The sequence below is a fragment of the Topomyia yanbarensis genome, chromosome 2 (assembly GCF_030247195.1).
Source record: "Topomyia yanbarensis strain Yona2022 chromosome 2, ASM3024719v1, whole genome shotgun sequence".
Classification (NCBI taxonomy): domain Eukaryota; kingdom Metazoa; phylum Arthropoda; class Insecta; order Diptera; family Culicidae; genus Topomyia; species Topomyia yanbarensis.
This window is the reverse complement of record NC_080671.1, coordinates 365,374,594-365,399,008: the sequence shown is the minus strand read 5'-3', so window position 1 is coordinate 365,399,008 and position 24,415 is coordinate 365,374,594. Positions and strand designations below refer to the sequence as shown.

At 42.5% G+C, this 24,415-nt stretch overlaps 1 protein-coding gene across 1 annotated transcript; it reads right to left on the bottom strand.

Moving 5' to 3' along the window:
• Window positions 1-8,953: 8,953 nt before the first annotated feature.
• Window positions 8,954-20,476, bottom strand: LOC131680728 (uncharacterized). The gene is made up of 2 exons (XM_058961436.1): window positions 17,431-20,476; window positions 8,954-11,151 (listed from the first exon to the last, which is right to left on the bottom strand). Exons 1-2 carry the CDS (start codon window positions 20,474-20,476, stop codon window positions 8,954-8,956), a joined length of 5,244 nt encoding a protein of 1,747 aa, XP_058817419.1.
• Window positions 20,477-24,415: the final 3,939 nt, after the last annotated feature.

Here is a 24,415-nt window from a genome sequence, read left to right as displayed (position 1 = left end):
CTCTTCGTGCGATGAAGCCCAAAAAGCAATTCCCATATTTCCTGGGGAAGATACGGGAGTCCTTGTGTACGTTATCTGAAAAATCTTATCAAATTACCTTTGTTTGGGTCCCCTCTCATTGCTCTATCCCGGGCAATGAAAAGGCCGACTCATTAGCAAAGGCGGGCGCATTAAATGGTGACATATACGAAAGACCAATCTGCTTCAACGAATTTTTTAGTATTTGTCGTCAGAGGACACTCAACAGTTGGCAAACCTCGTGGAGCAATGGTGAACTTGGACGATGGCTACATTCCATTATCCCAAAGGTATCAACGAAGCCTTGGTTCAGGGGGATGGATGTGGGTCGGGATTTTATTCGTGTAATGTCCCGACTTATGTCCAACCACTACACCTTGGATGCGCATCTGCGGCGTATTGGGCTTGCGGAGAGTAGTCTGTGCGCTTGTGACGAGGGCTATCACGACATCGAGCACGTTGTCTGGGTATGCGCCGGGTACTTGGACGCCAGGTCTCAGTTAAAGGATTCCCTTCGGGCCCGAGGTAGACCACCCAATGTCCCAGTCCGAGATATACTGGCAACTCGTGATTTCCCCTATATGTCCCTTATTTATACTTTCATAAAAACGACAAATATCCCAATTTAGCCCCTCTCTTTTTATTTCTCGTTTTAGAAGCTTTCTCTTGCCTTGTGGGACCGATCAGCTCCAGACTGCAACTATGTAACCGCCGTCGCACTTACCACTACGGAAACTGAAGCGAGAGCGACTCAAGGTCCGATGACTTTTGAAGGATTCCCCGCGGGTCCTAAGAATACCATCCGCCAATCCGACCTACTAGACTGAGGCGGTAATCTTTCGCTGATCTCCCGTTTGAGCGAAAGTTGCAAGTTTTGCTCTTCTCTCCCGGTCACCATCTACGCTTTCTCTCCCCTGTCCTTGATACAACTGCTTCTACAGCCCCCCTCTGAATATCTTGACCAAGCATAAGTCTCCGCTAAAAAAGTTCAAATTTGTATTCTGTATTCCTAGTTTTAAGATAGTTGTAATTTTACCTCTTTGTTAAAACTATTGTCCCCCATCTTGTAAATAGAATTGTATCCCTAGTCTTAAAACACCTGCGAATTTTCTCATAAATATTTGTTCCCCCTTTTGTGTACCAAACTATATTGTTAGTTTTAAGATAACTGTAAATATTTCCTAAAAATTATTACTATTGAATTCCTTGTTTTAAAATTTTTTCATAAAAAAAATCTTTCGCCCCCTCTCTTGTATATAGAATCTTATTTCTAGTCTTAAGATAGCTGTAAAATTTTTCTTTTTTAAAAAAATATTTCAACATTGTAACCTCCTAGTTTTAAAATATACACAATGTAAAAACAAAAGAATTTGGCACCGCCAAGCTAACGCATTTGTGCCTATCAAATAAACGAAATGAATAAAAAAAAACTATAGGAACAACCCAAAATTTGGTGGGTTAAAAGTTCCCAGTTTGAACGATGACAATTCTACTCAGATGCATACAAGATTTCAGATTGTTTTTTATTTCTTTCACTTTTTGGTCGTTAATGAACTTCAAAAACCCCGAAAACGGAGATTTAAATATATTTGCAAAGGCGATATAACTTTAAATTAAAATCATGCCGGCATATGAGCTAAAGAGTATATAAACCATAGTATTCGACTACACAAGATAGGTCTTACTGAGCTAGGAAATATTTCTTAAACCACACCAACATAGTGGATACATTTTATTAATCCCGTTTGCAAGATCCCAAACGAGGTATTGAGAAAATGCTCAATTAGATACGTTTTTCAGCTCTATGAACACTACCAGCTTCCATCGAAGTCGCTAGTCGTGCGAAACTCACCCATTCCATTCCAAACATTGGATCTCCTAGAATGTATGGGACTCAGCACTTAAATTTTATGTACATAATGTGTGAAGGTCGTTCATCAAAAACCATTTTATCATCGCTCTAAATATAAACCTTCATAATCGCATAAAATCTTCTTTGATATTCGAAAAATATTTCTAAATTTTACAAATTTCTTTAAAGTTAGTAAAACTTTTCAGTACCTAGTGGGACATATGCGCGTTACCTAAAGCTTGAAGAGATTTTTTGATATTCGTCACGTTTCTAATTTTGTTAGTTTTTCTCAAAATGCTTCGTTGAAGTTAATTGTGAGTTTCATGAAATGCACTTGGCATTTTTGATAGAATGTTATAAAATGTGCAGATGCCCCCTGATGTTTAAAACTTTTCCATAAATCCTTAGAATATTCTTGAAACTTCGCGAACATTCTAGAGATTCTAAACATTTTACTTGATATCGTAGGATTTTCTTGAAGTTCAGTACAGCTTGACTGAATCACCGATAGCCGTTAACAAAACCTACTGAAACTGTAATAATATTTCTAAATATTCAGTTCGCAGAATTTCCCGACGTTGGTAAAATGTGTGTGAAAATCGTGAACATTCTGCTTTCTATTGAAATTATTAGTATAAAAAGTCTTTAAAGTCAGAAGTATTTCCCAAATTCCTTAAAGTTCATTGCAATGCTCTGAAGTTTGTTAATAACATACTATAGCTAATAGGGCATTGCAAAAAAAATTTTTTTTTTGAATTCTCAAAGGCCCACCCTTTCATATTGTGACAAATATCAAAGTAAGCTCAGATGCCAAATTTCACATCATTTGGACAATTTTAGCCCCCGCCCACTTCGCTTGAAATTCTTTGAAATTGGTAGTATGGGAAAATATGGAGGAAAAATATATAAAATGCTATAACTTTTGAAGTAGCAATCAGAAAATTACAATTTATACCTCTTTTGAAAGAAAATAATCTTAGTATTTGAATGGAGATAATTTTGTTTCTAGGAAAATACGGAAAAGTGGGGTACTGGGTCACATTGGCCCCAAAATCCCTTATTTTTAATGATTCTCCGTGATGCAAATCATACATATTTTGTAGTTTTTCTAATGTGAAAAAAACTCAAAAATCGATCGTAGCCTTTTTGACCTTTGTCCAAATACGAGAAGTTGGGGTTAAATGGCCTTTTGTCATTCATATTAAACTTCATCATTTTCTTGTGCATATAGCTGTATTATTCTTAACTCAATTTTCATAAACTATATCTTGTTGAACGTAGAAAATCCGTAGGATTATAACAAAAATAGATTCGTTGCCGGTAAAATTCAGGAACATCAAATTATCTGACATATAGTGTCGATTTCACATTTTTATCATAAAATCGCACATATTAACTCCATTTAACAACAAAATTCTTATTTGATTTACTACTTTTAGTGTAAAATATGCTTAGGGATCACATGAGAAAACTTTCATTTCTGGAAAAATAGGGGAAGTTGAGGTATTAGGACAAATAATGAAAAAATGAGATTTGTAGAGTAAATATCAAAAAGTTTGATGTTTCTGAATTTTAACTCTAACGTTTTTATTTTTGTTTTATTCCTCAGAATTTTACACGTTCAGCAAGTTACATTTTATGAAAATTGATCGAAGAATAATAGAGATATTTAATTTAAAATTTTAAAATTTAATATGAATGACAAAAAGCCATTTAACCCCAACTTCTCGTATTCGGACTAAGGTCAATAGGGTTCCGTTTGATTTCTGAGATTTTCTCACATTAGAAAAAACTACAAAATATGTATGATTTGCGTCACGGAGCAGAAAAATCATTAAAAATATGGGATTCTGGGGCCAAAATGACCCAGTACCCCACTTTCCCGTATTTTGCTAGAAACAAAAATATCTCCGTTCAAATACTAAGATTATTTCCTTTCAAAAGAGGTATAAATTGTAATTTTCTGATTGCTGCTTCAAAAGTTATAGCATTTAATGTATTTTTCCTCCATATTTTCCCATACCAACAATTTCAAAAAATTTCAAGCGATGTGGGCGGGGGTCTAGAATTGTCCTTCGGGGCCTTCGAGAATGCAAGAAAAAAATTTTTTGCAATGGCCTAATAGCTAACCTCAGTGTCGTACAAATTATCTGAAATTTTAAGGATCTCCTTGTAAGTTAGCAATCCTCCAAAATTTAGACTTTCCTGAAACTTGTAGGGCGTCCTTAAAGCTTGCAGAATTTTTTATACTTGTTAGATTTCCACGATGTAATTGTGACTTACTCAAAGTTTAAAGCACTTTGCTGGACTTTGCAGAACTACTCTAAGTAGCACACAACTTCTCTAAAGTATGGAGAAACCCATAGAAGTTTCATAAAATTTGTCCTATTTTGTTGAAGTTTACAAAATCAAACGAAAAAAAAGTTGATGGTAGGTATACGTACTATCGAGGCACAATGTACGACTATTTTATCCAATTATGAGCTGGTTCGAGATATGTTCAACATCAGGGACTGAGCTGTCGAGTCCTATCCTAGCATAAAGTAAAATATTTAGTAAACAATTTCGATAAATTAAAACTTTTTTCCACGTGATAAAAATGTGTTGGAAAAACCCGATTAAAAATCAAAAATAAATACTCTCAGTTTATCCCAGGAAATATTAGAAAGTGTGAAATTTTCCGATGAATAATCCACTCGTAGCTTCCAGTTAATGGAATTATGCAATTGTCCATATTTAAACAATACTTTTACTGTAATTTATTAAACTGTTCTTGTTGTCTATAATCTCTTAATCATCTCCACAACTTTAGTTCTAAATGCTTACTTGAATCCTTCTGCTGAAAGATAGGAAAATATTATTCAGTCTAAAATTGACTTATGTGTCTAATGGGACGAACGGTATGATAATAAAATTTTTACTGATCGAGTTAGAAGCATTTTAAGACAAATATTCAGTTACAGGAAAAGTTCAATAACGTTTGTGGTTAGACCGCATGTGCAGAAGAATTTATTACACCAAATACGTCATCATTAATGTAATTTTTATCGGTGGATTTTTTACATTATATACGTAACCCAGCTAATATTTTCAATAATATTATCGCTGCCGCTACTTTATTATATTTGTTTGTTTATTACACACTTGGCCACTCGCCCCCTTCAAACCTGTGAATATATATGAACAACCACAATAAGCTATAATTAGAAGAGTCTTAATACCAAGTTTGTCATTCGTGCAGTAAGATGCAGAGGATTTATATATTCGAGAAACAGTACCTACCGTACTCGATAGTGCAGCATTAATGCATTGCACCAACATAAAGCATGTCTATTAAAATGGTATGTCAGAAGATTCACCTTGAAGTAGTATTGTATGATGAAAATCGGTTGTGAAGGTTATTAAAATCATAAATTCGGAATTGCAACACAAATAAGTTGAACTCCTTGATACTATCTCACTCATATTTACATGAATTGAATTGCAAAATATGCCGTATAGATCCACGGCTATTTTTCACAATCGCCGAAACCTATGGCAGCAAAATGTCAAACGAAATTTTCGTTCGAATGCTATTGCAATTCATCACACCTCTTTGTGGTCAAGGGAATACGAACGCTAGCACAAGATGAATGAAGTTTGTTGGTTGTTTACAACGACTGTGATCGCGTCGGCAACACGAGGAGTGATAGCTGCCCAACTGCCAGCTTCGGTCAAATGAACACTCACACGAAAAAGCAGCAATCGTTCTTTTATGGCGAACGGTATATTGAAGCACGAACGAATGAATTCATCAAGATGCGAATGATGATTTGGCGCACGTTCGCCGATCAGCGCATTATTTCAAATGAAGCTCCCTTTTACCTACCAACACATTCGTCACAAACCCAAGCACACAATGCAAAATGAATCAACGCTGATGATGATGGGTAGAGCGAAAGAGACAACTAGTACCACCACGACACTATTAGCGCATTTCACCAAATTCAACGCGGCCATTCCCAATTGAAAGGAACGGCCGCGCTTAGCCCATCTGTCATAATATCGTGATTTTGCATAGCGAAGGACTGAATGATAACACATTTTGTTCCAAAAACAGCCCTGCGTTATGCAACACTTTGTGCAGGTTGATTATACCAGTTGCAAGTGGGGCCAAATTCACCAAGTTCCGTAAAATTCCTTTTAAATTACAGAATTGATAAAATTGCTGGGATGAGCTAAACTAATTAATCAAATCCTGTTTTAAAAACTGTCCTTGCGTTTAAACCAAAATGGGAAGCTTATTACTACCACTACATTACTTAATTTCAAGCGCAAATAGCAAATACATGTGCTAGTTAAACCAAAAATTTACTGGCAACATTACAGCGGCATTTAAGAAGCAGTTGGAGCGGTCGCCTGTTGGACGACACAGGGTAGCGTCCCTCTACAGCCAGTGTAACGGACTTCTAGCTCAGCTACACTGGCTGTAAAAACACAGTGCAGCGATCTGCTTCGCCAGCCGTTCAACAGGGAACTGAGTGTGTCTGACCAAGTCCGTTCTTTAAATAGTCGATGATGATGTCATTCTTAGAAGCGTTGTCCGCTAGGTACACCAAACCGTCGTACAGGGCTTGGGAAGCGCTATCTTCTGTGTGTTAATGCGCGATATTTTGACAAGGTTGTATATTATTTAATTTTTTAATGCTATAATATCAAAAATCTTTGGGTTTATCTATTGGAATCTATTCTTAGAAGTATTTCGGGGCGATTTGCGCAAAAAATTTGAAAATTTATCGTGAGATGGCTGAATTATATGCGTTTAAAATTGGACCACTTTTCGTTACATACCATTTTTGTAGAATTTGCAGAGTGCACCCCCATATCGAAAACAAAGACGTAGTCCTACGTCAAAAAAAACATAAAATAGTATCGATATCCCATAAATACACCAACATATGGTTTTTAAATGGGATCTTCTGGACCACAGTTTTCATGCAATGAATCTATTTCAAACACTATTAAAGCACCATACACTGTGAGTGACTTTGGATCATGAGCGTGGGGGTGTTTTGAACTTTTCATTAGCTCGGTATATTGACTCGAACAGGAGTCATGAATGATTTTCTAATATCAAGAATACATGTGGTACGGAGTTCCGTGGGCTATTCGCTAACATAACCGATCAGTTTAAGAATATGGATCAAGGCTGTTAAAACGTATGATGCACTCTATACTCGTTTAATTATCTCCACACTCAGATGTTGTAATATGAGATTACAGAAGCGGAGTAAACTCGATACTTAACCATTTCTACTTGTGTTGACTTTAGAGCGTTAAAAAGTGAATGATTCATTGACTAACATTCCATAAGACTAGAAATTACACTGTTTTCATCTTCCATACCCTTACCCGTCTGTTCGCGCGCGCGTAATACCGGGTTCTTCGGACACTTTGAGACACTAATTTTCACTACTGAAACCAATTTAATTTTATTGCGCGAACGAAAAAAAAATTATAATTAACGGAGCAAAAAGACGATCTTATCGTCACGGTGGTTTATTTGATCTGATCTGTCTAGTACATAGATCGGCTGACCGGCTGCCGGGTCAAGCACGATAGCAGAAGGCCTATTCGCACTCGACCATTTACTACCTGCACTCGTGGAGTGAAACAGGCCAAAACTTTACACGGGAGAAAGCGAGAACGGTCTGATCGCGACGTGTGGATCATATTGGGGATGATCAAGTTTTTCTACCCTATTATTTAATCTCTCGCTCGAACATATGCCGGCCGCCTTGGAATCTCAAGGATTCAAATATAATTGCCTCCTACTCTAACTACTGCTAGACAAATTCAATTTTTCTGGTTTGTTTTGATTTCAAGTTTCTACTGCTACTGTATATATAATATTATAATTTGCTGCTACTGCTGGGAACGTTGACCGTGTCCCAATTTCGATGCGGGTTATATACTATGTCTGATGAAGTCCTAGTGACCTACTTTTTACGATTGTTATATACTGCAACTGCAATGATGATCTTGACACCGTAAATCAGCTGATTTTCTTCGTGCTGTTTCTGGATGCCGATTTAGTGTTTTTTCGATCGGTGACATTAGTGTTGTTGCTTCTCATCTTGCTATACTGGAACTACTGTTTGCATTTTCACCGCTTGTTCGCAGATGTGTATATTTCCTTTTACTGGAACGGTTGATCGTCGATGTTGGATGCGTTTGAAGCTTTTCTCATGGATACTGATGGACGGATGGACTGGTAGACTCGATGGGATGAATAAACGATTGTGTTGGTTCAGCAACTAAGCCGCCGACTGGCTGATGTCGTCCTCGATGGTACAGCGGACCTGTGCCGCCGGCTGGCTGGAATCGTCTTCGAAAGTGCAGCGGATCTGTGCCGCCGACTGGCAGATGTCATCTTCGATGGTGATGATACATGCTGGGATAAAAAACGGGTGCTTTTTAAAAGGTAAAATGATACAACGAAATGACTTCCCTGGAACGGAGGCCCTACGGCCTCCGCGGTCACCCCTTGGTGACGATGAACTCCATCTGTCGTGCTGATTGAAGACAACATCTCGACGGTAGACCTGGGCAGATTGATCTACGATGATTGCGGCGAAGCTACTACGTTGGTGAAACCGCCTAAGCGAGCTGGCCATGCTCGTTGACGACCTCGGCGTAGAGCGGGAAGGTAGAATTGCGCAGTTCTTCCTTCGGAAATGGTTCTGCTGGTGTCGTACCTCGAAATAACCAAGCGTGATACTTGAGTTAGTATTAATTCTAACGTGGCGCGGCCGTGAGCACGTGCTGGCGTCGAGCGCCGCTGCTGTGGTTGAACGGTCAACCGAACTGGAACATTTTGCACGAACAGATGCACAAGGCATGCATGACAACCACCACCGAAAACAACACAGTTACCTTTTCTCAGATGAACGGCTTGAATAAGCGTTCGGAGCGACGGGTCTACCAGACGCTCAAGGATGTATAATGACTGAGAAAGAGAATTCAATTAGCTTTTTGAAAGTTCAAGAAATGCATAACTTAACTGGTGTGCGGAGGCCTCCTGGCCTCCGCCGTTGGAGGAGTCTAGTTCTCCTCGGTTGATGAAATGAAGTTATCGCGGATGGGTAGCACGCAAATCTTCGAGATCGCTCGTTTATAACTACCATCCTTCGTCTGTACCTTGACGACTCGTACGTTTTGATCTGGTCCCTGCTGAATCTCCGTCACTCGCGCTAGTTGCCATTTTAACGGAGGTAGATTCTCTTCCTTGAGAACAACCATAGTGCCTACACGTATGTTGTCTCTTTGCCGTGTCCACTTTGTCCTGTTGTGAAGATTCGACAAGTACTGTGTCGACCATTTCTTCCACAACTGCTGCGTGAACCGCTGTGTTTTTTGCCAAGCCGAGAGTCGGTTTTCTGGTATCGCTTCAAGATCGGGTTCTGGAATTGCTGTCAGAGGTCGCTGTACCAGGAAATGTCCCGGTGTTAGCGCTTCGTAGTCGTCTGGGTCGTTACTAACTGGGGTGAGTGGTCGTGAGTTCAAAATCGCCTCGATCTGAACCAAAACCGTTTGTATTTCGTCATACACTAGAGTGTGCAAGCCGATCGAACGTTTGAAAAGCGTCTTGAAGGATTTCACCGCGGACTCACACAGCCCGCCGAAGTTTGGTGAGCGTGCTGGAATAAACCGGAACTCTATTTTGTCGTCTGCTGCCTCTTTTGTGACAGCGTTCTGGAACTGTTGGCTGTGAAACAGTCGGCGAAGTTCATCCAGCTCCCGTTTTGCACCGACGAAATTCTTAGCATTGTCACACATAATCAAATCGGGTCTACCACGTCGAGATGTAAATCGCTTCAACGATGCTAGGAAAGCTTGTGTGGTGAGATCTGCGACTATCTCCAAGTGCACTGCCTTGGTGACTAGGCAAACGTAAACTGCGACAAAACATTTTACAGGCTGGCAACGTCGATGCGGATAGACCAAAGAAAATGGTCCACAGTAATCGACTCCGACTCTTCGAAACGGTGAATAGGGAGTTACTCTCTCGGGTGGAAGATCTGCCATGATCTGATCCTGTGCCTTGGGTCGTACTCGAAAACAAGCGACGCACTCGTGGATTACCTGCCGTACCAGGTTTCTGGTGTACACTGGCCAGAATTGCTCTCGCATAGCCGAAATCAACAGCTGCTGTCCCGCATGGAATAGCTTTCGATGGTAGTAAACAACTACGATTTTTGTCAGCGGGTGATGAGGGTCAAGAATATACGGATGCTTGCGATTCGTTGACACAGCTGCATGTCGTAACCGGCCGCCTACGCACAGTATGCCTTCCTTGAGAATCGGCTTTAGTGAAATAATGCGCGACGAATCTCGCACGTGGGGTTGCTTGGACAAATCGGCAAGTTCCTGCGGAAAGCTTTCTTGTTGAGCTAGCCGGACTAGCATTTGTAATGCCTCATCGAGCTCTGATGCCGTGATAGGACTGTGCTTTCTGCAGTTGCGATTGACTGCTCGAGCGTTGAATCGGAAACGGCGAATGTAAGCCGTAATACGAACTAGCTCCGACAGTGACGATCGTAGTTTGAAAATCTCACTGGGAGAGGTTGACTGGAGAACCAACGTTGTAGTCTTTTCCTCCAAATCTGCTGACTCGATGTTTTCTTCCCATATCTCCTTGGTCTCAGGTCGATACGCTTCTTCCAATAACAGCCAGTGTGGTCCGTCAAACCAAGCATGTTGGTACTGAAGCTGCGCTGGGGTCATCCCACGGGAGATTATGTCTGCTGGATTTTCTACACCTGCGACGTGCTTCCAGGTGCCGTCCTTCGTGATGTGCTGGATCTCAGAAACTCGATTTGCGACGAACTGCTTCCATCTTGACGGCGACGTTGATAACCAGCACTTAACGATCATCGAGTCCGTCCAAAAGAACGATTTTGCCGAAATGCGGAGACTCTGTACGACCTTTTCGTACAAATGAGCAAGCAAAAGCGCTGACGATAATTCCAAGCGGGGTATAGACTGCCTTTTTTTCTTCTTTTTTAGGTTTTCAAGCGGAGCAACCCGCGACTTCGACGTCAACAGCCGCACAGCTACGGACCCAGCCTCTGTAACTGTTCTAATGTACACGCAGGCTCCATACGCTAGCTCGGATGCGTCACAGAATCCGTGAATTTCCACCTCTGCACTGCTGCTAATGCTTCCAACCCACCGGGGGACCGAGAGGCTATCCAAACCGGCGAGGTTTCTCCGATATTCGTGCCAATACTCTTGCAACTCTGCAGTCCATAACTCTCCGAGCTCTCGATCGAAGCAGTTCGTTTTCTGGTGCTGTGCATAAAGTGAACAAGAATATATATTGTCAGTGAAGGTCAACTATTGTTTGAGGCAGTCTTTGTTCGCCGGTGCCCAGGCTGGTGAAGTGAATACCAGAATTGCCGGACACGCCGCTATATAAGCTAAGTATTATTTTTCTTTCTTTCGTTTCCCTTTCCCCGATCGGTCTACTTTTCCCTTTCCCCTGAATACAAGTTTCATCTCTCGTTTACACCACGTGCTATCCTCGTGCCTAAATGGCCGAGGGCGAAGTAACATTGGATGGGAATGATATTCCCATGGATTTACCGGATAAACCCGATATTACTCCCTCCCCTGATTCCCCCAGTCCTCCCCGTATTAAAACATACCCAGCCAGTTCAAATGGACCCTGGGTGGTGTATTTCCGGCCCAACACGAAATCGCCCAATATTCTAGAAATATCACGGGAGCTGACTGCTAACTACCCGGCCGTAGCTCAGATAACACGTGTTCGAGCCAATAAGATACGCGTTATAGTAAATGACCTCGATCAGGCAAACCAGATTGCTCGCAGCGAGCGTTTTACGAAACAATTCAGAGTGTATGTGCCTTGTAGGGCAGTGGAGATCGATGGAATAGTCGCCGAACCGGGTCTAAAGTGCGAAGACCTGTTGAAGTACGGGGTTGGCTGCTTTAAGGACCCTTCACTTCAAAAGGTGAAGATTCTGGAATGCAAGCAATTGTATTCTGCAAAAACAGAAAATGATAAGACAACTTATTCTCCGTCAGACTCGATTCGGGTGACTTTCTCCGGGTCTGCTCTTCCCAACTATGTCCTCCTGGATAGGGTTCGCTTACCCGTTCGCCTGTTTGTACCGCGGGTAATGAACTGCAGCAATTGCAAGCAACTGGGCCACACAGCCACTTATTGTGGCAATAAAAAACGGTGCGGCAAATGCGAGGGAGAGCATGAGGATGACGCTTGCGGTGGAGAAACTGAGAAGTGTATTTACTGCGGGGGCCCTCCGCATGCTCTTAAGTCATGCCCGGTGTACAAGCAGCGCGGGGATAAAATTAAGCGCTCCCTTAAGGATCGCTCGAGGCACTCTTATGCAGAAATGCTAAAGAATGCTTCGCCATCTGTCCCTTCCGAAAATTCCTTTGCTCTATTGGCTGGCGTTGAGCAAGAATCTGACGACCCACAAGAGGGAACATCATTGGTTAACCCAGGGGAATCCAGGAAGAGGAGAAATCTAGCCTCCCCTACATTGCCTCGTAAGGGTGCCAAGGTGTCGTCCACTCAGAGTGCGCCATCTACAACCAATAAATCCAACGGAAGTGATGCACAAAAGCCGAAGCAATTTGCTCCAGGACTTGGAAATATTAATTCTAACAAGGAGTACCCACCACTTCCAGGGACACCAAAAACCCCAAGTGTCCCCGTTTTTCAAACAGATACTCAGTCCAGTAACGGACTAATGAAATTTTCTGACATAGTGGACTTAATTTTCACAGCTTTCAATGTTACTGATCCTCTTAAAAGCCTTCTGATACGTTTTCTCCCTATAGTGCAAACATTTTTGAAGCAGTTGACTACTAAATGGCCCCTCCTTGCAGCGATCGTATCCTTCGATGGCTAAGTCATCGAACGAGGTCACCGATTCGATCACTGTTCTACAGTGGAATTGCAGAAGTATCCTCCCGAAAATCGATTCCTTCAAATTCTTACTAAACAGTTTAAAATGTGATGCTTTCGCATTATGTGAAACCTGGTTAACTTCTGATATAAATCTCAACTTCCACGACTTTAATATAATCCGTCTGGATCGAGAAAACCCTTATGGAGGAGTACTTTTGGGGATCAAAAAGTGCTATTCTTTCAACCGAATTAACCTCCCTTCGACACCAGGCATTGAAATTGTCGCTTGTCAAGTTTTAATCAAAGGTAAAGACCTTTGCATTGCTTCCATCTACATTCCTCCTAGAGCCTCGGTAGGGCACCGAACGCTTTGTAATATCACGGAATCCTTACCGGCACCGCGGCTAGTTCTGGGAGACTTTAACTCGCACGGTACGGTATGGGGTTGTCTTCATGATGATAATAGATCAACATTAATCCAAGATCTTTGCGACAATTTCAACATGACCATCTTAAACACGGGAGAAATGACGCGGATTCCTACACCACCAGCACGCGCAAGCGCGTTGGATTTATCGCTTTGCTCGACATCGCTACAGTTAGATTGCATGTGGAAGGTGATCCCTGATCCCCACGGTAGCGATCATTTGCCTATCGTGATTTCAATTGCTAACGGTTCAAGACCATCGGAAACAATCAATGTCTCGTATGACCTCACACGGAACATTGATTGGAAGAGTTACGCGACCGCGATATCCGTTAAAATCGAATCCACTCAAGAACTTCCTCCGGAGGAAGAGTACAGGTTTTTGGCTGGCTTGATTCTCGACAGTGCGAATCAAGCTCAGACTAAACCAGTACCCAGCGCGAATACCCATGGACGGTCTCCCACCCTGTGGTGGGATAAAGAGTGCTCAGAGCTGTACGCGGAGAAGTCCACTGCATATAAGGCCTTCCGGGAAGACGGGTTACCCGCTAGCTATCAACAGTACGCGTCGTTAGAAAGGCGAATGAAGAGTCTAATGAAAGCCAAAAAACGCAGTTATTGGCGCCGGTTCGTCGACGGGTTAACGAGAGAAACAGCGATGAGCACTCTTTGGGGTACGGCTCGACGTATGCGTAACCGTAATAGTACCAACGAGAGCGTGGAATATTCAAACCGTTGGATATTCGCTTTCGCCAAGAAGATCTGTCCGGACTCTGTCCCGGTACAGAAAACGTGCCGCGCCGCGTCTCCTCCCGATACCGCGAACGAAACACCGTTTTCGATGGTGGAGTTTTCACTTGCTCTCTTATCATGCAACAATAACGCCCCAGGGTTAGACAGAATCAAATTCAACTTGCTGAAGAATCTGCCTGACACTGCAAAAAGGCGCTTGCTGAACTTATTTAACAAGTTTCTTGAGGGTAACATTGTCCCTCATGACTGGAGGCAAGTGAAGGTCATCGCCATTCAAAAACCAGGAAAACCAGCCTCCGACCACAACTCGTATCGGCCGATTGCAATGCTGTCCTGTATTCGGAAGTTGTTCGAGAAAATGATCTTGTTTCGCCTCGACAATTGGGTTGAAGCAAATGGCTTACTGTCAGATACACAATTTGGCTTCCGCAAAGGCAAAGGGACGAACGATTGCCTTGCGTTGCTTTCTACAGAAATCCAAATGGCCTATGCTAACAAAGAGCAGATGGCATCAGTCTTCTTGGATATTAAGGGGGCTTTTGACTCAGTTTCTATCAACATTCTGTCAGAGAAGCTGCACCAGCATGGTCTTTCACCGACTCTAAATAACTTTTTGCTAAACCTGTTGTCTGAAAAGCACATGCACTTTTCGCATGGCGATTTAACAACATCGCGATTTAGCTACATGGGTCTTCCCCAGGGCTCATGTCTAAGTCCCCTGCTCTACAATTTTTACGTTAATGACATTGACGATTGTCTTGCCAATTCATGCACGCTAAGGCAACTTGCAGACGACGGGGTGGTCTCTGTTACAGGGCCCAAAGCTGCCGACTTGCAAGGACCATTACAAAATACCTTGGACAATTTGTCTGCTTGGGCTCTTCAGCTGGGTATTGAGTTCTCCACGGAGAAAACTGAGTTGGTTGTTTTTTCTAGGAAGCGTGAGCCGGCGCAACTCCAGCTTCTATTAATGGGTGCAACGATCAACCAGGTTTTCACATTTAAATATCTCGGGGTCTGGTTCGACTCTAAAGGTACCTGGGGATGTCACATTAGGTATCTGAAACAGAAATGCCAACAAAGGATCAATTTTCTCCGAACAATAACTGGAACATGGTGGGGTGCTCACCCAGGAGACCTGATCAGGTTGTACAAAACAACGATATTATCGGTGATGGAGTACGGGTGTTTCTGTTTCCGCTCCGCTGCGAACATACACTTCATCAAACTGGAGAGAATCCAGTATCGTTGCTTGCGCATTGCCTTGGGTTGCATGCATTCGACCCATACGATGAGTCTCGAAGTGCTGGCGGGCGTTCTTCCGCTAAAAAATCGATTTTGGGAACTCTCATATCGATTGCTCATCCGATGCGACATTCTGAACCCGTTGGTGATTGAAAACTTCGAGAGGCTCGTCGAGCTTAATTCTCAAACCCGATTTATGTCCTTGTACTTCGACTACATGGCACAGAGCATTAATCCTTCTACGTATACTCCCAACCGTGTTCGTTTCCTAGATACTTCTGATTCTACTGTATTCTTCGACACATCCATGAAGGAAGAGATTCGTGGAATCCCGGACCATATACGCCCTCAAGTGATCCCCAATATATTTTATAATAAATTCCGAGAAGTCGACTGTGACAAAATGTTCTACACTGACGGATCAAATCTCGATGGGTCCACTGGCTTCGGTATCTTCAACAATACTATCACCGTTCCATTCAAGCTCAATGATCCCGCTTCAGTTTACGTCGCAGAGTTAGCTGCAATTCAGTACACCCTTGGGATCATCGACACTCTGCCCACAGATCACTACTTCCTCATTTCGGACAGCCTCAGCTCTATCGAGGCTCTTCGTGCGGTGAAGCCTAAAAAGCAATTCCCGTATTTTCTGGGGAAGATACAGGAGTCTTTGTGTACGTTATCTGAAAAATCTTATCAGATTACCTTTGTTTGGGTACCCTCTCATTGTTCTATCCCGGGCAATGAAAAGGCCGACTCATTAGCAAAGGTGGGCGCATTAAATGGTGAAATATACGAAAGACCAATCTGCTTCAACGAATTTTTTAGTATTTGTCGTCAGAGGACACTCAACAGTTGGCAAACCTCGTGGAGCAATGGTGAACTTGGACGATGGCTACATTCGATTATCCCAAAGGTATCAACGAAGCCTTGGTTCAGGGGGATGGATGTGGGTCGGGATTTTATTCGTGTAATGTCCCGACTTATGTCCAACCACTACACCTTAGATGCACATTTGCGGCGTATTGGGCTTGCGGAGAGTAGTCTGTGCGCTTGTGACGAGGGTTATCATGACATCGAGCACGTTGTCTGGGTATGCGCCGGGTATTTGGACGCCAGGTCTCAGTTAAAGGATTCCCTTCGGGCCCGAGGTAGACCACCCAATGTCCCAGTCCGAGATATGCTGGCAAATCGTGATTTCCCCTATATGTCCCTTATTTATACTTTCATAAAAACGATAAATATCCCAATTTAGCCCCTCTCTTTTTATTTCTCGTTTTTAGAAGTTTTCTCTTGCCGTGTGGAACCGATAAGCTTCAGACTGCCACTATGTAACCGCCGTCGCCCTTATCGCTACGGAATCTGAAGCGAGAGCGACTCGAGGTCCGAAGGATTCCCTTTGAAGGATTCCCCGCGGGTCCGAAGAATACCATCCGCCAATCCGACCTACTAGACTGAGGCGCAAATTTGTTTCGCTGATCTCCCGTTTGCCCGAAAGTTGCAAGTTTTGCTCTTCTCTACCGGTCACCATCTACGCCTTCTCTCCCCTGTCCTTGATACAACTACTTCTACACCGATTTTGGAAATGACCAAGCATAAGTATCCGATAAAAAATCAAATTTGTATTCCGTATTCCTAGTTTTAAGATAGTTGTAATTTCTACTCTTTGTTAAAACTATTGTCCCCCATCTTGTAAATAGAATTGTATCCCTAGTTTTAAAACATCTGTGAAATTTTTCATAAATATTTGTTCCCCCTTTTGTGTACCAAACTATATTGTTAGTTTTAAGATAACTGTAAATATTTCCTAAAAAACTATTAGTATTGAATTCCTTGTTTTAAAATTTTTCATAAAAAAAATCTTTTGTCCCCTCTTTTATATATAGAATTTTTTTTTCTAGTCTTAAGATAGCTGTAAATTTTTTCTCTTTTTTAAAAAAATATTTCAACATTGTAACCTCCTAGTTTTAAGATATTCAAAATGTAAAAACAAAAGAATTCGGCACCGCCAAGCTAACGCATTTGTGCCTATCAAATAAACGAAATGAATAAAAAAAAAAAACTCTGCAGTCAGCGGTTCATCCCAAGAACACTCCTGCTTCCACAATTCTTGGATGAAGATTTTCGCTTGGATGATGACTGGCCCCACGAGCCCTAGGGGGTCAAACAATCTCGATACGTCTGATAGCACTGTACGCTTGGTGATAACAGCAGCAGAGTTCCACACCGGGGTGGTGAATCGAAAGCGATCGGTACTGGGTTCCCAGACAAGTCCTAGCGTCTTGATAGTTGAGCTAGACGAGTCTAACTCCAGAATCGAACGGTCGTCTCTTAAGTGTTCAGGAACATTTAGTAGCAGCTCTCTGTTGTTAGAATTCCACTTGCGTAGTGAAAACCTAGCTGACTCCAGCAGCTCGACCAGCTGCTGTATCAGCTTCTTTCCGTCCTCCACGTCGTCTACACCTGAGAGCATATCATCCACGTAGAAATCCTTCTTCAGCACCTTAGCAGCTTCTGGGTGCATTTCTGCTCCTTCTTCCGCCAAACTTCGCAGACATTTCGTGGCCAGATACGGTGCAGACGCGGTTCCGTACGTGACTGTGGTTAGCTCGAACGTACGGATTGGCTCTTCTATAGAATCTCTCCATAAGATTCGCTGTAGGGATTGATCCGCTACCTGTACTCGAACCATTCGATACATCTTGGCGATGTCGGCAACAATTGCAAATCGGTGCGTACGAAAACGTAGCGTGATGCTGAGGAGATCTTCCTGAACAACGGGACCGACCATCAAGCCGTCGTTCAATGAAATTCCTGTTGATGTACGACAGGAAGCGTCGAAAACTACTCGGAGTTTCGTGGTGGTGCTGTCCGGCTTCAGAACAGCGTGATGCGGTAAATAATACTTCTTGCCTCCGTCGATATCCTCGATCACCTCCTTCATATGCCCGAGAGTTAGATATTCGTGGATGAATTCAGAATATACCGTCTTCAGGTTCGGATTAGCTGCGAATCGCCGTTCGAGTCCCATGAACCGCTTAAGTGCTGTTGCCTTTGAATCTCCCAGTTTACTGATAACATGTTCCTTTTTTGGTAGTGTTACAACAAATCTACCACTCTCGTCTCTCACTGTAGTCTGCTCGAAGAACTGTTCGCAGGATGATTCTTCTACAGAATTAATGCTGGTGGTACGACAAGTCTCCAGATCCCAAAATTTAGTAAGCTGCTCTTCGACCTCCGCTGTCGAGCATACGTGAACCAGTGAGCATGGTCCGCCGCTTGAACTGTTAGGAATGCGTCCCGAAAGTATCCACCCAAACACCGTATTCTGCAGAGTCGGTCCTGATGGTGTTGCTCTCTGTCGCTCATTCTTCAGCAAGTCCATGTAATACTCCGCCCCTATGATCAAATCAACTGGGCCAGGCTCGTGGAAACCGGGGTCGGCTATCAGAGTAGAATCTGGAAGATCCCACTCGGCAGGATTGCAACTCGTCGTCGGCAAAAGAACAGTCAATTTCGGTAGTACATGGAACTGCATTTCTGCGATGAAGGATGATATAATCCTGGATCTGGGACTGATCTCTGCACTGATCAATTTGGTGGAAACTGATCGAGATGAACCGATTCCTTGAACTGACAAATATGTAGGGGATTCATGAAACTGCAGCTTATTCGCAAAACTTGCTGTCATTAGACAGTGCTGAGAACACGAATCTAGCAGGGCTCGTGCGAGCGTTGTTCTGCCAAAACGGTCCTTGATTGTCACGAGAGCGGTTGACAGGAGTATGTTGTGTGTTGGTGTGATGGGAAGTGCAACATAATTTTGACTTGTGGTGGGTGTGGTTGTGGTTGGCTGTGTGTTGTTTGTGCGTTGCGAGTTGGCAGTATTAGTGTGTATGTGTTGGTTCGGATTGTGTTGCTTAGTCTGTGACTGTCTCGGTTGCGTGTCTTGAGACGGAGGTTTCGGCTGCGAGTGTGGAACGGAGGATTTGGGTGCTCCATGTAGCATGGAGTGGTGCTTCTGTTGGCAATGACGACAGACCCCTCTCTCGCAGGAACTTGAATAGTGTCCAGGACGCAGACAGTTACGACACAACCTGTGCTTAGCAACAGCTTCGATGCGCTCCGAAACCTTCATTCGTTGAAACATAGCACACTGGGAAGGAGGATGCCACGATTCACTGCATAATGTGCATCTGTTCGACGTCTTCACAACAGTGTGACAGACGGTTGATTTAGAAGAACGATGATCAATGGTCTGGGATTTTGCAGGAGCGACTGATTGGAGAACATCACAGTGGTTGCGGAGAAAACTGAGAAGGGCTGCATACGTGGGAACCTCCTTCGAGTTGTGGTGAGTTTCCCACTGGCGTAGCGTAACAGAATCGAGCTTGGAACACACCATATAAGCGAGAATGGTGGTCCACTCCGAAGTGTTCTGACCTATCTTGTCCAACATTTGGAGATTTTTCTCAAAGTCGCTAATGAGTTGATTGAGTTTATCGTAGCTCTCCCTTTTGAGCCCTTCAATGGCAAAAAGTGCATCTCGGTGAGCCTTCACGATGAGTTTTTTGTTCTCATAGCGGTTCTCCAATATTTCCCACGCAACAATATAATTGGCGGCAGACAATCCTACTGAACTGATTTCTTGCAGTGCATCACCAGACAACGACGACCTCAGATATGTAAACTTATCCATATCAGTCAGCTGAGGATTGCTGTGAATCAGACTTTGAAAGGAATCGCGGAAGGTTACCCACTCAAAAATTTTACCACTGAATGACGGCAGACGGATTTCAGGCAGCTTTACCTTCGAAAATGTCGCTACTTGGTGCGTACCAGAACCATCATCTCCAGCAATCGATGATTGATGTCCTCCCAACTGTAGTGGTGGTAAGAAATTCGGCAATAATGTCAGCATCGATGCTTTAAGCGCATAAAAATGATCCTCAAACTCCTGCAATACTCGATCGTTCTCATTGTCCAGATGTTCCAATGCCTCTTGCTTCACATCTGGATCCGAATCGGCGTGTTTCGTCAATTCAGCGTCTTCAACCAACAACTCAAGCTTACTACGAACTGCGAAATATTCCTTGTGGACCTCCTCCAGTCCTTGCATTCGCAGGCTGACTTGTCCGCCATCTCTGGCCTCTTCATAATGCTGGACAAAATGACGCACACCCTCTAAGGACCTTAAAAGCTGACGTTCCCGTTTCCGCAAGGATCGTAACTCGGTTGCCATTCTGACTCACAGCACTGCACTATACCATCAAATTTTAATCACGGATATTTCACAGCACTCTCCACTTTCACCAAATAAATTGACCGATCGACTCGACGTTCCACACTATTACTACGCGAACCGAAATTGACAGTTGCAGCGGGGGAAAAAAGGCGGAAAGCAACCAGCAAATAAATCCAGCAAAGATTCCGAGACCAACAAAAATCAGGGACACACGTGCCAAAAAAAATACTCGCATAAACGCTTGAATAATTTATTAATCTAGCCAACCAACATGAACCAGACACCACATGCAAGTACGCCACCACAATCATGCACTCTACTCCCTGTATTTTCCGTCCGATGATCTGCTGCCAGCCAGTCCAATTCTGCGATGTCGTCCAAAGTACCAGAACCGCACACTTCGCGATGGCGCCACAGCGTCTCGACGATGGCGTTGACCGGCGTCGAAAATGGCGATGCTATTTTTCCCGCACTGTTTCAATCCGCTTTCAATGCACTTTGGCGGTCTTGCTTTGGGGTCACTGCCCTCGTTAAAAGTTCACTGACCGCTTTTGTTTATGAACTGTTCACCACGTGTTCTGTCGGTTTCGCGAAGTGTCCGAAAACCACTGCACTGATTCACTATCCGGTTCGAAGGACCAATGTTCGCGCGCGCGTAATACCGGGTTCTTCGGACACTTTGAGACACTAATTTTCACTACTGAAACCAATTTAATTTTATTGCGCGAACGAAAAACTAATTATAATTAACGGAGCAAAAAGACGATCTTATCGTCACGGTGGTTTATTTGATCTGATCTGTCTAGTACATAGATCGGCTGACCGGCTGCCGGGTCAAGCACGATAGCAGAAGGCCTATTCGCACTCGACCATTTACTACCTGCACTCGTGGAGTGAAACAGGCCAAAACTTTACACGGGAGAAAGCGAGAACGGTCTGATCGCGACGTGTGGATCACATTGGGGATGATCAAGTTTTTCTACCCTATTATTTAATCTCTCGCTCGAACACCGTCTATCTGGTTTCTTTCCCCATGAAGAGCATCGGATAACATGCACTCTACGGAAAAAAAGGATTGCACCACTATCCCGACATCATGACCATCCCAGGACTTACTTAACCATAACTATACCACCTTTATGTGAAGTAAAATAATTTCAGATAACACTTTCGTTTTCACAAATAACTCCTGATCACCTGCTGAAGTTAATAAATCCCTCACAGAAGCACCCAACAAATCGTTTTATTCTAATGAGCGTTACGGGATCGATTTCAGTTCCTCTCCAAGTCCGTTTCCAGTTACCAATTGAGTAAGAAATCTGAAACTGTTAAATTTTCCTATTTTCCAACAACTTATAAATCACTTCTCGTCACTGCTGTGACTGTACCCATAACAGCAGTCGCTACCGCATGCAGAAGTTGGCCGAATGGAACCTCCCACTTTCACCGGGGCTGGCACGAGAACGAGAGTGATTAGGGGCTAAGAGGGAAAATGATCCCATTTCGTTTCGATGAAATTTGAGGATTCCGAAAGGTTAAAAATTGGAAATATTACGGCAGCCCCCGAAACGATGCGGTACGCTAGTGAAAACCGTCGCACGGCAGCAGCAATGTGGCTCTCGGTCGGGGAAAAACATTTTTTCATCCCCGTCCGCCTGTCGAAGGTTCACGATGTTCGCACATTTGTCGAAGTCAGACGACGGAAAGGGAAAATATTTCTTTTTTTTTTCAACGCATGGCTGACCTGCGATAAGAGACGAATGCCTTGAGGAACGCTAGATGGAAAATTGAACCCACATCTCATAAATCTCGTTTGTGGAGGCGGAATTTTCTCTCGACGTGCCTTTTGTTGTAATAATTCATCCGATGCGGGGTGAGAGAAAATTACTTCTGCCTCATTGAATGTGTGTCAGTGTGCGTGTGTGTGGGACAAAGGTTTGGGGGGAATGACGCCTGAGCTTCGGAAAATGAACCCGACACTATTAAATCGTGTACATTTAGCGGTATTATGTAATGGGAAAGTGTGGTTGAATCTCTTTAGTAAATGTCAAATCAATATCGTTTTACATTCGACATTTTGCAATGAGGAAAATGTAGTACGAATTGTTCCAATTTGAATTTGAGTTCGATCTACTGTGCCCACGTAAAACAGTATTGTGTAATGGTATAAAAAACCCGTGATTATTTATTCATTCAATATCACTTATCCCACAACTTGGTAGCTCTCATTGAAATGGCAAAAAACTAATAAGTTTGCTTTATTATAATAGTGTGTCTTTGATTGAGTGCCCATAATTTATTATTACTTTAATTTACAATTCGAGTATTCAAACTCCTCTGGTTAAAAAATGCACGAAATCGATGTATCCCTGTAGTTGTTAATCGATAATTCATCGTCATCGTCGATAACGTTAACCACCCGTCAACGTCATCGGAAACTCCGTTAACGATAATGTATTGTCGAATTCACCGATAATTCACCGGCGGTTATCGTGACACATTTTGCGTTACTTTCCCGTTTATTGGAGTTGAAGTTGAATGGTTGACTTTCAGTTGTTTAGAAATAAGTACCTATTGAAGGACATATTGTTGGCAGTTGACAATCAATGGTTTTAGACATTTTTAATCCAAAGGGGGTCCGACGATGCATCCAAATGGAATTGTTTTCAACTTTTTGGGAAAATCAATAGTTTTCGACAGTTTTAATCGTTGTCAAAAAATAATTTATTGTTTATGTATATCAACAGTAGGGCATTTAGGGATGTTGCAAAATTAAAATACATCGATACTTAGAATCGATACTGGTATCGAAGACAAGTACTGATACTTTCGTTATCATCGTAGTCGAGGTATCGATACTTGGAGGTATCGCTATTCGATTCCAAACTGTTACAATGTATTCAACAGTGGGTTTTGTCAGCAAATGTTTTGCTCTGCTCTTGCGAAAAGAAAAATCCATCTGACAAATAAACTTCGGTCCGATTCGTTTGATGTTGGGTCGAGTCGACGATTCGGTAATGTGTGCAAACGATTGACCATCCATCATCTACTTGTTTTTTGTCAAATGCGATCGGTGCTCCAAATGTTTCACTAACTCAAATTCAACAACTGATTCCGAAACGGTTGAGTCTGAATCGGTGTTTGCAGAAATCATTCCAAAATCGTTCAGAACTCCGAATCAAATCCTTCAACCTGTTGGTTGCTTCGATGTCATGAACATTGTATCGATATCGGTAAAGTATCGTGCCTGTAGTATCGATACCAATAAATTGAATATCGGAAACAGAAGTATCGTTTCCGTACTAGTATCGAAAGTATCGCAACGTCACTAAGGGCATTGCAAAAAATTTTTTTTTGAATTCTCAAAGGCACCCTCTCATATTGTGACAAATGTCAAAGTAAGGTCAAAAAGGCTCCGATCGATTTTTGAGATTTTTTCACATTAGAAAAACTACAAAATATGTATGATTTGCATCACGGAGCAGAAAAATCATTAAAAATAGGGGAATTTGGCGCCAAAATGACCCGGTACCCCACTTTCCTGTACTTTCGAAGAAACAAAAATATCTCCATTCAAATACTAAGATTATTTCCTTTCAAAATAGGTATAAATTGTAATTTTCTGATTGCTACTTCAAAATTTATAGCACTTAATGTATTTTTCCTCCATATTTTCCCATAGCACCAATTTCAAAAAATTTCAAACGAAGTGGGCGGGGGTCTAAAATTGTCCAAATGATGTGAAATTTAGCATCTGACCTTACTTTGACATTTGTCACAATATGAGAGGGGGGACCTTCGAGAATTCATAAAAATAATTTTTTTTGCGATGCCCTAATCAACAGGCTATGTTGTTATGCCCCAATGATAAAATAATTAATTAATTAACATAAAATACAAATTAAAAGATTATTATTACAATACACAATTAAGACA